At 36.0% G+C, this 14,548-nt stretch overlaps 3 protein-coding genes, 1 long non-coding RNA gene and 1 pseudogene across 4 annotated transcripts; 3 read left to right on the top strand and 2 right to left on the bottom strand.

The window, feature by feature from the left end:
- The first annotated feature begins 7,167 nt into the window (after nt 1-7,167).
- LOC142518775 (fatty acid elongase 3-like) lies at nt 7,168-8,862 on the top strand. The gene has a single exon (XM_075621589.1). It carries the CDS (start codon nt 7,250-7,252, stop codon nt 8,063-8,065), a length of 816 nt encoding a protein of 271 aa, XP_075477704.1. The 5' UTR covers nt 7,168-7,249; the 3' UTR covers nt 8,066-8,862.
- On the top strand, nt 8,373-9,906 carry LOC142518774 (pathogenesis-related thaumatin-like protein 3.5). Its single transcript, XM_075621588.1, has 3 exons — nt 8,373-8,580; nt 8,896-9,553; nt 9,709-9,906. Exons 1-3 carry the CDS (start codon nt 8,520-8,522, stop codon nt 9,845-9,847), a joined length of 858 nt encoding a protein of 285 aa, XP_075477703.1. The 5' UTR covers nt 8,373-8,519; the 3' UTR covers nt 9,848-9,906.
- A 162-nt stretch (nt 9,907-10,068) lies between these two features.
- On the bottom strand, nt 10,069-10,216 carry LOC142519939 (U2 spliceosomal RNA; annotated as a pseudogene).
- A 143-nt stretch (nt 10,217-10,359) lies between these two features.
- LOC142518776 (uncharacterized) lies at nt 10,360-10,667 on the top strand. The gene is made up of 2 exons (XR_012813644.1): nt 10,360-10,497; nt 10,529-10,667. It is a non-coding gene; the product is annotated as an uncharacterized LOC142518776 (long non-coding RNA).
- Nucleotides 10,565-14,406, bottom strand: LOC142518773 (uncharacterized). The gene is made up of 7 exons (XM_075621587.1): nt 13,821-14,406; nt 13,177-13,320; nt 12,307-12,379; nt 11,798-11,903; nt 11,627-11,723; nt 11,310-11,405; nt 10,565-10,908 (listed from the first exon to the last, which is right to left on the bottom strand). Exons 1-7 carry the CDS (start codon nt 14,391-14,393, stop codon nt 10,762-10,764), a joined length of 1,236 nt encoding a protein of 411 aa, XP_075477702.1. The 5' UTR covers nt 14,394-14,406; the 3' UTR covers nt 10,565-10,761.
- Between the last annotated feature and the right edge of the window lie 142 nt (nt 14,407-14,548).

Genomic DNA, 14,548 nt, shown 5'->3' on the forward strand with positions numbered 1-14,548 from the left:
GCAATTAAAAATCTCAAATTTTGAGTTTTTATTCATTTTGAATTAGTCACGTAGTGCAACATCAATGTTACTTGAATAGCTTTTGGGGGAACAATTTTTTTTTTTAAACAAAATAATTTTCTCGTGTGTATTTGAACAATTTGAGACCAACTGTAATAATAAAAGGTAGATATGTTGTGATATGGTTTCACGAATCTTTATTTGTGAGACAAGTCAACCTACCGATATTTACAATAAAAAATAATACTCTTAGCATAAAGAGTAATAATTTTTCATGGATGAACCATATAAGATATTTGTCTCATAAAATACGATCCGTGAGACCGTTTCACACAAATTTTTGCCAAAAATAAATCAATCGCATACTAAAAAAAATATGTACAAAGTGAAATGATATCATATTTTTTTTTGGCTTTTGATTCATACATAAACTAAAAAATAACAATTTTAGTATAAAAAATCAAATCAAGTTGAGGATGTTATATAAAATTGATCAATGAAATCGTATCATAAAATTTTTTGTGAAAAAATGTTCGAGATGTAAATATCATTGAAATAGAAATTCTAATAAAAAATGAATTTAATTCATGATTATATCTATGATATATTTATATTTCATATATATGTTGACGTCATCCACTTTCAAAAATTAAAAAAATTCAAATGTTTTTATAAATTACATATTTAATATAGTTAAATCATTAGAATATAAATAATAATTAAAAATTATAAAAAGTAATCATAAATTCTAAAAAACAAAATATATAAACACACAACACTTGCTTGATATCAATAATACTAATAGTAGAAAGTGAAAAAGTAAAAATTAAATAAAAATTTGAAAAAAATTCCTGTTTTGGTACAAGATCATAAGACCATCTCCAGCAACACATAGCTTGTGTAGACATGTTTTTCTCAATTATAAGGAAATAGTCAGACTAAAAAACATTGCAGACGAACGGTCTAATGATTCCTTTGATTATTTTGTAATCAAATATATAACACCAACAAGATAAATAAATATGGTAAAGTAAATGAAACAGAATATATGGAAGTTCAAAGACAAAATCCTTCTATGTTCCTTGTTCTTCCATTTAGAAAGAAATTAAATAAAAGACTTTGGTTTTACAAATCTTTTGTAACAACTTGCTTCAATCTTAGGTCTTATTCATTGCCTAAGTTGAAAGTCCTACTATTTTACAGCGGTCGAGACCCTCAGTTAAACAACCAAAGCACCACAGAGATAACAAAGAATGAATCCTAAGATTCAAAATGTTTGCAACTACTTGAACTGTCTATGGTAGAAAACAGTCGAATGGTTGTTTTTCAAGCTCTTGATGATCCTTGTATATCTGATAATATCTTGAAAAAATAGATGGTAGAAAACAATCGAATGGTTGTTTTTCAAGCTCTTGATGATCCTTGTATATCTGATAATATCTTGAAAAAATAGCTGTTGAGAGTGTATGATATAAGAGAAGTGTGCTAAGAAATCTTTGAGTGTGCAATATTTTTGAATTCTTTGCTTCGAGGTATCTCCTTTTCTTTTTTTTTTTCTCCACTTAACTTTGAATTCTTGCTTGCATTATCTATATATAGTACCGAACAACAACTCTTTTTACTATAGCTCGAAAATATGGACACATCATTGTCACATGCTGCAGCTTTCATTAAATCTTCTTTAATGTCTTTCCTGCTTTTAAAGTCCACCTTATACAAAAGCTGTCTGAAAACATATTGATGTAAATAATTTGTCACATGAGAGTTGGCAGGATTTGTACAATCTTTCTATTTTAAGCTATCGACCGATCTATTAACTTTCACGATAAACTTATCTATGCGCAGTCAAGAGTTGCTTTAATATATCTCTAAACGATCTGATCGGTTGATAGATTAGTCTAGTGCTACTATTAAATAATCAAAGAAATGGTTGAATAATTTTATTGGTAGAGAAACTAAGTAGATTGCGACCGTTTACCCATCTCTTGAAACCGGTAGCATATTGTTCTTTTTCTTTGGTAGAACGGCGAAGTACATATGATTACACGAAAAATGATAGCTTGTTCTAATACAATGAATTATTATTTGTTATCATCAAAATTAAGTGATCTAACATTAATTATAAAAATTATAAAAAATTTGTTTGAAATTAATTAACTATAAAAATAATTTTTTAATAAACCAAATTAAATTACTAGTACGTTAATAATGATACAAATTACGAACAACAAATATTATAAAACAATAACTAACAACGACAATAATTAAAAAAACAACAAAAATTACGAAAGATGAGATTTCAATACATAAGATTTAAAACGATCTCATTCATTGAGATCTAATTCTAATCCAACCATTGAAATCTCATCTGCATGGTTGTGAAAAAAGATGAGATTTCCAATGATATCACCCATCGAAATCTTATCTAAAAATTTTACCCATTGTATGAGATTTCAGTATATAGGAAATCTCATCTATATTGTCCTTACAAACAGGAAGGAGAATTCTTTGTAACCAATCACAACTCCATAAAAAAGAAAATGAATTCTTCTTCAGGTTCATCTTCATTGTCCGATAGTGAAGATGGAATAATTAATTATTTGGTTAACAATGCTTAAGACTTCATCAATCAACAAGTTAACGTAGGCATGTGAAGATGATTAATTCAGGTCTTGTTTTAATATGTCTCGATATAGAAATAGCCGATCATAATTTGTTCAACGACTATTTTTTTGAAACTCCTAGATTTCATGAAAGTATTTTTCGACAACGATTTCGGATGTCCCATAATCTGAATATTCGTATCGTTGATGCCGTCTAAAATCATGATAGATACTTTATACAACGAGTGATAGTCTGGGATGATTGGGATATTAATTAATAAAAAATAAATAAAACTGCAATTTGATTTTAGCATACTAAGCAGCTAATGAATTCATCAAATAGGAGTCTCAACTGTGATTGAATGCTTGCAACATTTTTGCCTAGCAGTAGTGGAACTTTTTGCATACCAGTACTTATTATTTCCAAATGCCAATGATGTTGCTCGACTCTTATATATTGGTAAATAATGAGGCTTTACGGGAATGTTGGGAAGTCCTGATTGTACGCATGGGAAGTGGAAAAATTGTTTAGTGCTAGGGTTGGACAATATAAAGGTCGTAGTGCATCTCCAACAATTATTTCAGAAGCAATGGTCGATTATGATATCTGGATATGACACGCTCATTTTGGTATTATTAGTTCAAAAAATGACATGAAAGTTTTTGAGGCGTCCACTTTGTTTTCCAATTTGGCTCAATTCATTGCTCCTCCTGCACATTATACTATTTGTGGAAAAGAATATCATACAGTTTATTACTTAGTCGATGATATTTATCCAAAGTGGTCAACTATTGTGCGAACTATTTGTGACCCACTTGGACTAAAAAAAGATACTATGAAACAAAAGTCATTTAGAAAAGACGTGGAGTGTGCATTTGATGTTCTTCAATTTTGAATTGTGATTGTGTTATCTCCAACATGTCATTGGCGCAAAAATGATTTACATTAAATAATTACAGCTTGCATTATCTTGCAACATAATTATTGAAGATGAATGTGAGCTCAGTGCACCAATTCAAGATGTAATGAGAGCATCGGCTCCAAATGCAGAAATGACGGCCAATGAAGAAAATAAAAAAATTTAATAATTCATCGCTTTATAAAAAAATAAAAATTAAAGATGTTCACAATGAACTATGAAAAACATTAATTAAACATATGCGAGAACAATATATTAATTAAATATTTAATATTGTGTTTGTGTTGTATTATTCATTTAATATCAAATGCTCGTGTTTTTTCTCTTCCAATAAAAATTAAAAATGCTCACTATGAACTATGAAAAAAATTAATTAAGCATATGTGAGAACAATATATTAATTAAATATTTAATATTTTACTTTGTGTTGTATTATTTATTTAATATCAAATGCTCGTGTTTGTGTCGTATTATTCATTTAATTTCGCAACCCATTCTCGGAAAAAAGTTTCCAGTGGATCATAAAAACCAGTCTCCATTTTATAACCACTTTGGACCAAGTATTTTCCCTCTGTCATCGAAATACCAATATAGCTTGTCTGGATTTGGGATGCCTGGAAGCGGGATCTATTGGATTTCTTCATTCACATATGCTGGAAATCGCACCCTTGGGCTGATCTCGTAGTTCCTACTCAATATGCTAGAATCCCATTTCCCATTAGTAAATCAGTGACTGCACTCGTCCCCGATTTTCTCCTGATTGGTGCGATGAAAGAACATTTCAAAAGGCGAGAAGCCACCGATCTTCGTATATACTTGTATGCGCCCCCATCGCCAACTCTCCAATACAAACCATATTGAATAAGATTCCGGCTCCATACCATAGATCTCCACACATAAGAAGGATTATGGCCCAGTTTAGCTTCAAGTAAAAACTCGTGTAAAAAATATTGGCCCTTGAGTATCCTAGCAACTAGCGAATACAGACTTTGGTGAATCCTCCATAGTTTCTTGGCCAACAGAGCCTTGTTAAAAGCTTGCAGCTTTCGAAAACCATTCCACCCTCACGTTTCGGTCGACTAAGTTTGTCCCAACTCATCCAATGCATTTGATTATGCCCGTCTTCGTTACCCCACCAGAAATTAGCACATGACATGACGTAACTCGGTATTGCTTGTAAAAAGGATTTAATATGCACATATTTTCCCTCCATAGAAAAAACTTTTGCGTTCCATCCTCAGATTCTTTTCCGCACACGTTCTTTGATATACTCAATTTGCACCTTTTTATCCCTCATTGAGTGGGTAGGCATACCCAAGTGGATTTCATGGCTGTGGAAAATAGGGATCATGAAAGTAGTTTTCATCTTTTCCATCACGTTTTGCTCCAAATTTGGGCTACAGGTAATGGCAAATTTATCAGATGACCCGAGGCTATGGAATACATTTGCAACACCTTATGCTGATGTATTTTTCTATTGATCGGAAGAAAATTAGGCTGTCATCAGCAAAGTACAAATGTGATATTGAGGGGCTCATATTTGCAATCCGAATTCCATGTATCAAACCCTGATTCATATATGAGTAGCTCTCGAGGAGAGTCCTTGTGCAAACATAACAAACAAGGAGAAAATAGATAACTTTTTCTGATTCTTCTCCTTGATTTCCACTTACTAGATATTTTCTGATTTAGCACAAGGAATAAGATACAGATCTCATGCAACACATAATCTGGTTGATCCATCTCTCCGAAAAACCTAGTTTGGCCATAACAGCTTCTAAGAAATCCTACTCTACCCTGTAGTAGGCTTTGCTCATATCTAGTTTGAGTGCCGGAGAACCCCTTCTACTCCACAAATGATTACGTATCCAGTTCATAGTTTCAAACCCAACAATAACATTATCTGCAATAAACCTCCCGGGTATGAACATACTTTGAGCTCCATCAATAACATTATTCAGGATTGGTCAAAGCCGATTAGTCACAGCTCGAGAAATAATTTTATAAGAATCCTGCAAAGACTAACATGTCAAAATTCTTTCACCATAATTGCATTATTTTCTTTGCAAAATGATGATGAATATGCATGTTTGAGTATGTACAATGCAGCACGTTTATGAAAAGTTTATGAAATGATGGCACGTCTATGTTTCAGTATGTATATTCAGAGTTTAAGTAAGTATGTGCTATTCTAAAATGCATGTGGATTTATTATGTATTACTTGCTATTCTGAGTTTATACATGTTGAGTCTTTAGACTCACTAGACTTGATCGATGCAGGTGAAGACGATACGAAGAAACGAGAGGTGGGGACCAGTGAGTTGGCTCGAATTTTGCGAAGGCCAAACCCGAGGACCGCTTATGTTTTCAAGGATTTTATGCATGTTCAATTCAGTTACTCTGATTATTAATAAAATTACTTCACGTTGTTTAAACAAGTACTTGTTGCAAGCTCTTTTACATTTCAAATATTTAGACAAGCATTTTATTTGTATTTCATTTTGAGAGATTATTACTTATTTAAGAAAAATTTTATTTTCCGCAAATTTTAAATATTTTTAAGTACGGTACGTGACAAACAAGGTGTTTGGACGTACGATAAGTATGGTACCAGTGCCTTTTTACTCCACATCTATAACACTCATTTTCTGATTTCATTGGATTATTATTTCAACCATTTTCAATTTTCTTCTCTTGGTCATTACCCTACTTTTTGCAGCTTGTATTCTTTCGACTACTTTGATTATAGCAATAATTGTAGTTACGAGGTTTTCCACCCCCACGACCGTATGGACGAAAATGTCCACAGCGCCACGACTACGTCCACGGCTATGACCATATTCAGTCTTATTTGTTTTCCCTTTTCATCATGCATTGTCATATTCATTTCAAGGAAAGGCTTGGCACCCGTGGACGTATTTCATGATTTTTCATTAATAACTCATTATTTTGCTCAGCCACAAACAAACATGAAATCAGTTCAGAATATTTTTGACACATTTTTCTCGATATTGTTGCAGGAACACGTTAGAGGCATAAAAATTGGAGTATATCTTTTTTCCAACAAATCATCATCAGTTATTTTTTCTGCACACAGTTTCAATTGTGAACTGATGCAAATAATACAGAATTATATTCACTTGAAGATTTAAAGTTTTGTAAGCACAAGTGTATCCAATCATAACGTGCTGTTGGGAGAATTACCGTCTTTTGATGGCTATATCTTTCTTTCAAATTTTGCCACATATTGACATGATCTTTTATCGTCAAATATTCATTCTTCAAACTATCATGAAGATGGTGACGAAGGAATATCATATACTTCGCACGATTTTGCAGTTATTCACTGTTTTTCTCCTTGATGATATCATCTAGATGTATTTCAGCATCTAATATTCAAGAGAGATAATTGTTGCAGGATATATCAAGATCGACAAATTCAAGCTTTGAGATATTTGACATTTTCAAATCTATATAAAAAAATTTACAAGTGAACAAATTATATAATATTCATATTTCACTTTTTATTTTGGTGAAAAAAACCCACACAATACCTTACATAAAAACTGAAACAAAATGACGTGGGTTATTATCATCCTTTAGATTTAAAAATCCTAGAATCCATCCTCTCAAAATAAGCCAAACTCGTCTGATATAGTCCGATAAGGGTTGGCCATTATCCAGTCTCTTGGGAACGCACACTCCTCCGTCGTCGGCGGTGCGCAATGGCCACTCTCTACAGTACCATACACTACTGGCTAGTTGACCATCCAACCATCAGCCAATACGAGTGGAAACCCAACCACAGCATCGGCGCGTCTAAAGTCTTCGGCACACTCACCGTCTCCACCTACCTCAGCATCACACTCTCTCTCCTCCATTTCCCCGTCCTCCCCACCCTTCCTCCCGCCGCACTCCGCCTCATCACCGCCTCCCACAACTTCATCCTCTGCTTCCTCTCATTCCTCATGGCCATCGGATGCACCCTCTCCGCCCTCCACCAATCTCCGCCCCACAACCTCAGCTGGCCCATCTGCTTCCCACTCCACCACACCCCGCCGCGTGGACCCACCTTCTTCTGGGCCCACGTGTTCTACTTCTCCAAGATCCTCGAATTCATTGACACCCTGTTGATCCTCCTGAGCGGATCCCGATCCCGGAGGCTCTCCTTCCTCCACGTGTACCACCACGCGGTGGTGGTGGTGATGTGTTACCTGTGGCTCTCGACGTCTCAGTCGCTGTTCCCGGTGGCGCTGGTGACTAACGCGTCGGTGCACGTGCTGATGTACGGGTACTATCTGCTGTGTGCGGTGGGTATTCGTCCGTCGTGGAAGAGATTGGTGACCGACTGTCAGATTATCCAGTTTGTCTTCAGCTTCTTGATTTCGGGCCTGATGCTGTACCTCCATTTCAGCGGGTCGGGCTGTGAGGGGATCTGGGGATGGTGCTTCAATGCAGTTTTCAATGCTTCACTTTTGGCACTTTTTCTTGATTTTCATCTAAAAAATTATGCCAAAAAGAAGAAATTGGGTCAATCATGACTTTCAACTGACAACAATTAATTTTTTTGTCTTTAATTTCCCTTTTTATTTTGGTTGATGCAGCTTCCTATATGTCTTTCTGCACTCGTGATTGTAATTTGTAAATGAATATTATTAACTTTACACACACACACACACACACAATGAATAGAATGAAAAAAAAGCAGGTACTCTTCTTGGCTATTGTTAAGAATATGATACAGATAGCTTCATACTTGTTATTAGTGAAATTTGAAAAGAAAAGGTAGGAGAAGATTATGTGCAAAGAATGGAAGAGGTAAAGAATCAGTAGATTAATTAACAAAGAAGAAAGGAAGCTTTTATGGAAATATTCACTCCCTTCTGCACGTATTCTTTATACTCTCCTCTAATTTTGCTCGTATAAATTGCTTCATAAATTATCTTCATTTGCTATGTCGTCTCTTCCAATAAGCTTAAGCTACTGTGGTCAAGAATGACCTCAAATTTTGGCACAATTGCGACTCTCGTGTCTATTTTGGTTGCTATTTTATCAGGTATGACTCATTCTTTATACATCTTGTGTAAGTATGTGAAGAAGAGCGAAATTTATTATGGTGTTATGAGACAAGATTATTTGTTGGTGAGTACCTTGCACCTATGATCTCAGAGAATCTCGCACTCGGAGTCTAAAGTCACCTTGGATGAGAGTGAAAAAACCAGCCTCTATCATCATCTGAAACAAAATGTGGTTGTGATGCTAGAAATGTTATGCACAAGACAAAACTAGAACTGAAAAAGTTCAGAGACAAAATCTAACGTTGCTCTAATGATTTCTTTAATATTTAAATGAGCAATGTTTCTGTGCATAGGTACGAGATTGTCTGAATGCACGAGGTTCACTATAATAAATTACTGCAAGGACACCATATGGCCTGGAATCACCCCTAACAACTTCAGTGGTGGAGGCTTTGCTTTGAAAGCAAAAGAAACCAAAATCTTCACCTCTCCACCCAACTGGAATGGGAGGATATGGGCCCGAACTGGTTGTGACTTCGACAATAATGGCACGGGCACATGCCAGACAGGCAGTTGCGGGCGAGCCCTCCAATGCTCGGGTCCTGGCCAGCCACCTTCTTCAATTGCCCAATTTTCACTCGGAGACATCGACTACTATGATGTTAGCCTCGTTGATGGATTCAACTTACCAATTGTCGTAAAACCTGTTGGTGGCAAAGGTATCTGCAGCTCAGCAGGATGTGATAGTGATCTACGGACAAATTGCTCATCCGAGCTTGCTCTCGAGGCTGATGGAAAGACCATAGCTTGCCAAAGCGCATGTACTGTATTCAACACTGATGAGTACTGCTGCAGAGGGGCATACTCCGCTCCCATGACATGTTTGCCCACAAACTATTCAAGAACATTCAAAACTGCCTGCCCCGCGGCATATAGCTTTGCCCACGATGATGCCACCAGCGTCATGACTTGCTCAAGCACAGATTATGTCGTGTCATTTTGTTCCTCGAGGTACGTGAATAAACATTTCAGTTTGAAATGACAAGCATCGTAGTTGTATTTCTTGCAAAAGTAATAATTATCCTGTCAAAATGGAGCCTTTATTTGAAAGAGAATTTGACTCACAAATTTACTATTGGTAATGTATGTTGTTTTTTTTTTACTAGGAATCAAACTGAATGCACATATCATGACGGAAAGCTTTCATGTAATGGATCAAGTGGCAGGTTGGCCAAAGTTACTCGAACCTGGAAGCTCCAGGTAATGGCGTTAGCTGTGGCTATTAGCATACAAGTTGTGCTTTGACTCGGTTTTGTAAAAAGCAACATAAATTTTTATGAAATCCCACATTTTTCATCAGGAAATTGAATCAATACTCTTGTAGCAATGTACTCGTTCTTTCATCAAATTAGCCTTTACATTAATTTGGGATTAAACTTTTATAGTATCAAGGACAAAGTCTATACAAATAATCAAAACATCTTAAATGATTATTATCAAAATTTAAACATCAGTACCAGAATTGGTGGGGGAGCGTCTGGCCCCTGCAGTAATGCAACGCAAGGACGACTCTCGATACTCCAGACAGCAAGCCTCTCCCACCACGTACCAGATGTTAAACTGATATGAACAGATACTACACTTAAATTTTAGCCACAAGGTCGACAAAGATATGAAGCCAATAATCGAGGACGGCCTGTTTTTATATTCATTACTTCCTGCCTTTCTATATGTGGGAGAAACGGATCAGAATCGTAAAAAGTATAAAACTAATGTTCAATCTCTTTGGGCATTGGATATAATTTTGAGATAATAGCGCTAAAAATTCATAATGCAATATAAGACTAGACAATTACAAATGAAAATTGAGGATATACAATTACTACAACAAATGACATTCTATAGAGAATAAGATGACAACTAATTTAACAATATATATATGTGTGTGTGTGTGTGTGTATACATATACACACACCTTAAATCCAGACTTGCATTCTACATTTCTTGGTTGCGTTTCCCCTGTATTCTCTTTACAATTTGAACTGTTTCATTCATATTTCTACAACATAGCTCGTCCCGCACAAGATGTTAATAAACATGCTAATGCATATCATGCATCTTGAGAGATCCAAAAACCTTGGTTGATGTAAATTAAGCACATTCCAACATCGATATGGTTTCGGCGTGGACTTCTCCAATCTTGTGGATGAGTACCGTTTTCATGATGGGCAAGGGCAATCAGCACCGTCCTCAACAATTTTCTCTACAGGATTCTCCTTTGCCCAAGCTGCCGCATCTACACACCCTAGCTCGAATAGGTTATCAAGGACGTCGTCTTCTGCTGGTTCCAGTGCCCAGTTAAAAAGCTGGTATAGATTAAGCGAAATAAGGAAAGAAATTAAGGTCATAAAACAAGTTGAAAATTCAAAATTAACAGAGACTATTATATTATATCAAGTTGGTTTTGGGTTATGTTTTTGGGGTTATCGTCAGGGGCAACTTTTTAAAAGGCTCTATGTGTGTGTTCTTATAAAAAAAAGTATTGTCAGTTGCATTTCAATCTATAGAGGAAGACTATTTTAGAAACAAAACACACAATGAGTCCAAGTGCTATAATTTCCTCGTTCTTGTAACCTAAGGTAGAATCAACATGCAAGTGTAAGCCTTCTACGTTACTTCCAAAGCATATCCTATGGTTCCCAACTTACATGCCATGGAAATTATTACCAAGCACAGGGTTATCACAAGTTGTGAGGCCGTAAAATACCTGTCGTGGACCAGCCCGGTTTTCCGGATTGCAGTCGGGACTAATTCCAATTCCTGGTATTCCTAAAAGACCAGCAGGGAATGCACAAACACGAACCTGTGGCGTAGAAAAAAACATTTCTTTCATCAAGTAGCTTCTAGTTTATGGAGATGTAATACCAAGTTTGAATGAATATATATTAATACAATATATCGCCGAGGCGATAAAAGAAAATAACCAACTGTTTTAGTATGCAATAATTTAAAATATTTCAATCTTGTTGATGAACCTTATTTTTATATGCTTCGCAATTTGAACAAACAAAGTGAAATGTATACCGTTTTAGTGGCAGAAGTCGGAGGCATGAACAATGTCAAGCCGCCATCTATACATAGTCTATTACGGAACATAGTTGCAGGCCTCGGAGCAAGATAACTGCGTCAAACTTACACTTTCAGTTCAAACATATTATCTGATTTACATGAAGTGCATCTGGAAAAAATATTTACCCGGGTATAAAAGACGATGTAATGATCGCATTAATAAGATCTTCCTTAGAATCAAATTGGTCGACCAGTAAACCCCTGGGTCTCCAAAAAATCTGTGTCACCGCAACTGAGACGAAAACCAAAAAAATATTGTCAAACTTATGCTTTTAGAGCCCAGCAAAAACCTATTATTTCCATGCGGACTTGGACATCACAATCAGTTATAAAACGAACTATAAATAAGAAGAGCTTGCTTAAGTAAAAGAATTTTATTTACATAACGGACAGACAAATCATATCAGCTACTACAATTCATAGTTTTAACACAAATAGATAATGCTAGGCAAACATCCAGCACGTCCCAGTCAAATAGAATTACTACATAATTGTGACAACATGCTAAGTAAAGCAGCCCATCATTCATATTGGATAATAAACTTTATATGCCCAACAAGATATATATTTAAACCAGATTCTCCTAGCAGAAGAATCACGACCAATGGGGCTAGATGAATATAAACAATACTCACCACGGACTCTTCCATTGGATCTGACATGAGCATCATCCGGTAAAAACTTGTCCAAAATATCTCTAAGAACAGCCTGAAAAAATTGCCAAAGAATATATAAATGCTCAAACTCCCATATATAACAAGGCAGGATTTTGATTGAGTTGTGTGGCTGATACTAGACGCTTAATTATAATGACATTGATATAATCAGTTTCATGTGGTGAAGTTTTGATACTCAAAGGAAGTTAATAAACGTCTGATTATGAAACCTCCAATTTTACTCAAAAAGATATGTACTAAATAAAACACAGCAGCAATAATCAGGCATGCTTAAAGATAGTCACTGCTAGAGTGATAGTCCTACTTTATTCCAATATATAGCACAATCCCATGTATCATATTATTGTGTCAATGGACAGAAATGTATTCAAAACTTAGCACAAGCTATTTACTGATTGGCGACCTGGTTCATACTTCTCACACGTTCTTATCATGAAGAAGCCAGAATTTTTTATCCGAGCATCAAAGGAAATGGTTATACAAGGCAATGTTGCTAAGACACAGGAAGAAAAAGAAAAAATAGAAAACACACCATTTAGCTAACGGTATTACCTTTCTAAAAAAGTTATAAAAAATCTAAAAGTTTCATCTAAGCCCCTGGCCATGTTTGATTGTTATTCTTTGTCATCTGTTCTATCCAAGTTACATTTTCAATACTAAAATAAAGCTCAAGTTTTATCAACATTTTGCACTCTATACCACGTTCTATTTTCATATATTATTGCAACTCAAATACTGTTTTATTTAGATAAAGTCCCGCAAGCCCTGAAATCTTCAATCAATAACCGTATCTTGTAATTGGTAAACATGGTTGGCAGATGTTCATACACCAAGGCGGAAAGCAGTCCCTCGTAGCCTACAATCTTCAGCCAATATCTTGGTAGCCTTTAACGCTTCGTGCATGTCGGCTCCTGAGGCAATCACAGCGCATACAATGGCACCAGCAGATGCACCAGCCAGTGGGGTTGTTTCCTGTCTCCAGTAAAAAAATCCTACTTATGAAAAGGAAATATAGAGTTGACAACAAGGGAAACTTCGGTAAGAACTAAAGTCTTATAATAGAAATCAATCAAAACGCTCATGCTTGCAAGACCAATATAAAAAGATTGTTTAAGTTCTCTTAATTAACCCACAAAATTAAATTTAGTTGAGCAAATTCTAATGTTTAGCAAATACTCAAGGTCGTGGCAGATAGGATGTGTACACATCCCAATTGTTGCACCAGCATCACTATGAAACTCAGTTAAAAAAATACCAATCATACAAAAAAAACTCATTTTTCATTTCAATTTAAGGGCTGAGTGACGCACACTTTGGCCAATGATATAGTTCCTTAATAAATAGTCTCACATTGTCGTCAAATACTCCAAGAATCATCAAAGAGATAAAAAATGAACAAACATAATCATCAAGGAAAATAAAAGAAATGAAAAAAAAACAAGTAAAACACACAAACAAAAAGAAACAAACACCTTAATGTAACCATTTTCAATGAGAAAATGAGCAACCCCAAGATGGTAAGGAAACAAAAGCCCCGCCGCAGAGAAGCTGAACCCTGGGCTCGTCACCGCCTTCCTCCTCCGCTCCGCCTCCACATCTTCCACCCTTTGCTCCCAGACAACGTCCGGCTGAACTGGGTCCTCGACCACTGCCGCAATTTTATCCTTCCTCCGCTTCCTCCACCACCAATCCCCCTCCTCCGCCTCCACAAACGCCTCCAAGGCCTGCAGCCCCTCACTATTTCGCTCTCCTCCTCCCTTACCCTTTAAAATCCGCGAAGCTATGCCGAGAAAAAGTTCGCCGGTGGCGACGGCGAAAGACTTCTTGTCTTGCGGAGGCGGTGATAGGGCTGTGTTTTGGTGCTGCGGTGGGATTGCTTTGGTGGAGAAAGACATGGTCCTCAGTGGGACGGTGGCGGTGGATTGGGAGAAGACGGCGGAGGCGGCGGCCATCATCGTGGACGGGGAGAAAGCCAAAGAGGTGCCTAGTGTTTTCGGTGTTGGTGTCTTCAACAACATCGTAACCGATTCTCTCCATTTAAACATCGCGGAATTTTGGCACTAACCTTTTGTCGTACACCTTCCCTCTGAACCGCCTTTTGAAACCCCGGTTCTTTGAGTCTCCTTTTAATTTTTTTTATTTTTAAATTTCTTAAATTAATTTTTATTAAAAATATATCAAATATTTAATGTTATTAAAA

This window comes from Primulina tabacum, chromosome 11 (assembly GCF_025594145.1).
Source record: "Primulina tabacum isolate GXHZ01 chromosome 11, ASM2559414v2, whole genome shotgun sequence".
Taxonomy (NCBI): domain Eukaryota; kingdom Viridiplantae; phylum Streptophyta; class Magnoliopsida; order Lamiales; family Gesneriaceae; genus Primulina; species Primulina tabacum.

Excerpts from the sequence above, each read along its gene's own strand:
- LOC142518773 (XM_075621587.1), bottom strand. The coding sequence starts at position 14,393 with ATGTTTAAATGGAGAGAATCGGTTACGATGTTGTTGAAGACACCAACA. Across the intron at positions 13,321-13,820 it reads TTGAAAATGGTTACATTAAG|GAAACAACCCCACTGGCTGG; the intron begins GTGTTTGTTTCT and ends TACTGGAGACAG. Across the intron at positions 11,904-12,306 it reads ATCCAATGGAAGAGTCCGTG|TTGCGGTGACACAGATTTTT; the intron begins GTGAGTATTGTT and ends TTTTCGTCTCAG.
- LOC142518774 (XM_075621588.1), top strand. The coding sequence starts at position 8,520 with ATGACCTCAAATTTTGGCACAATTGCGACTCTCGTGTCTATTTTGGTT. Across the intron at positions 8,581-8,895 it reads TTTGGTTGCTATTTTATCAG|GTACGAGATTGTCTGAATGC; the intron begins GTATGACTCATT and ends TTCTGTGCATAG. Across the intron at positions 9,554-9,708 it reads GTGTCATTTTGTTCCTCGAG|GAATCAAACTGAATGCACAT; the intron begins GTACGTGAATAA and ends TTTTTTTACTAG.
- LOC142518775 (XM_075621589.1), top strand. The coding sequence starts at position 7,250 with ATGGCCACTCTCTACAGTACCATACACTACTGGCTAGTTGACCATCCA.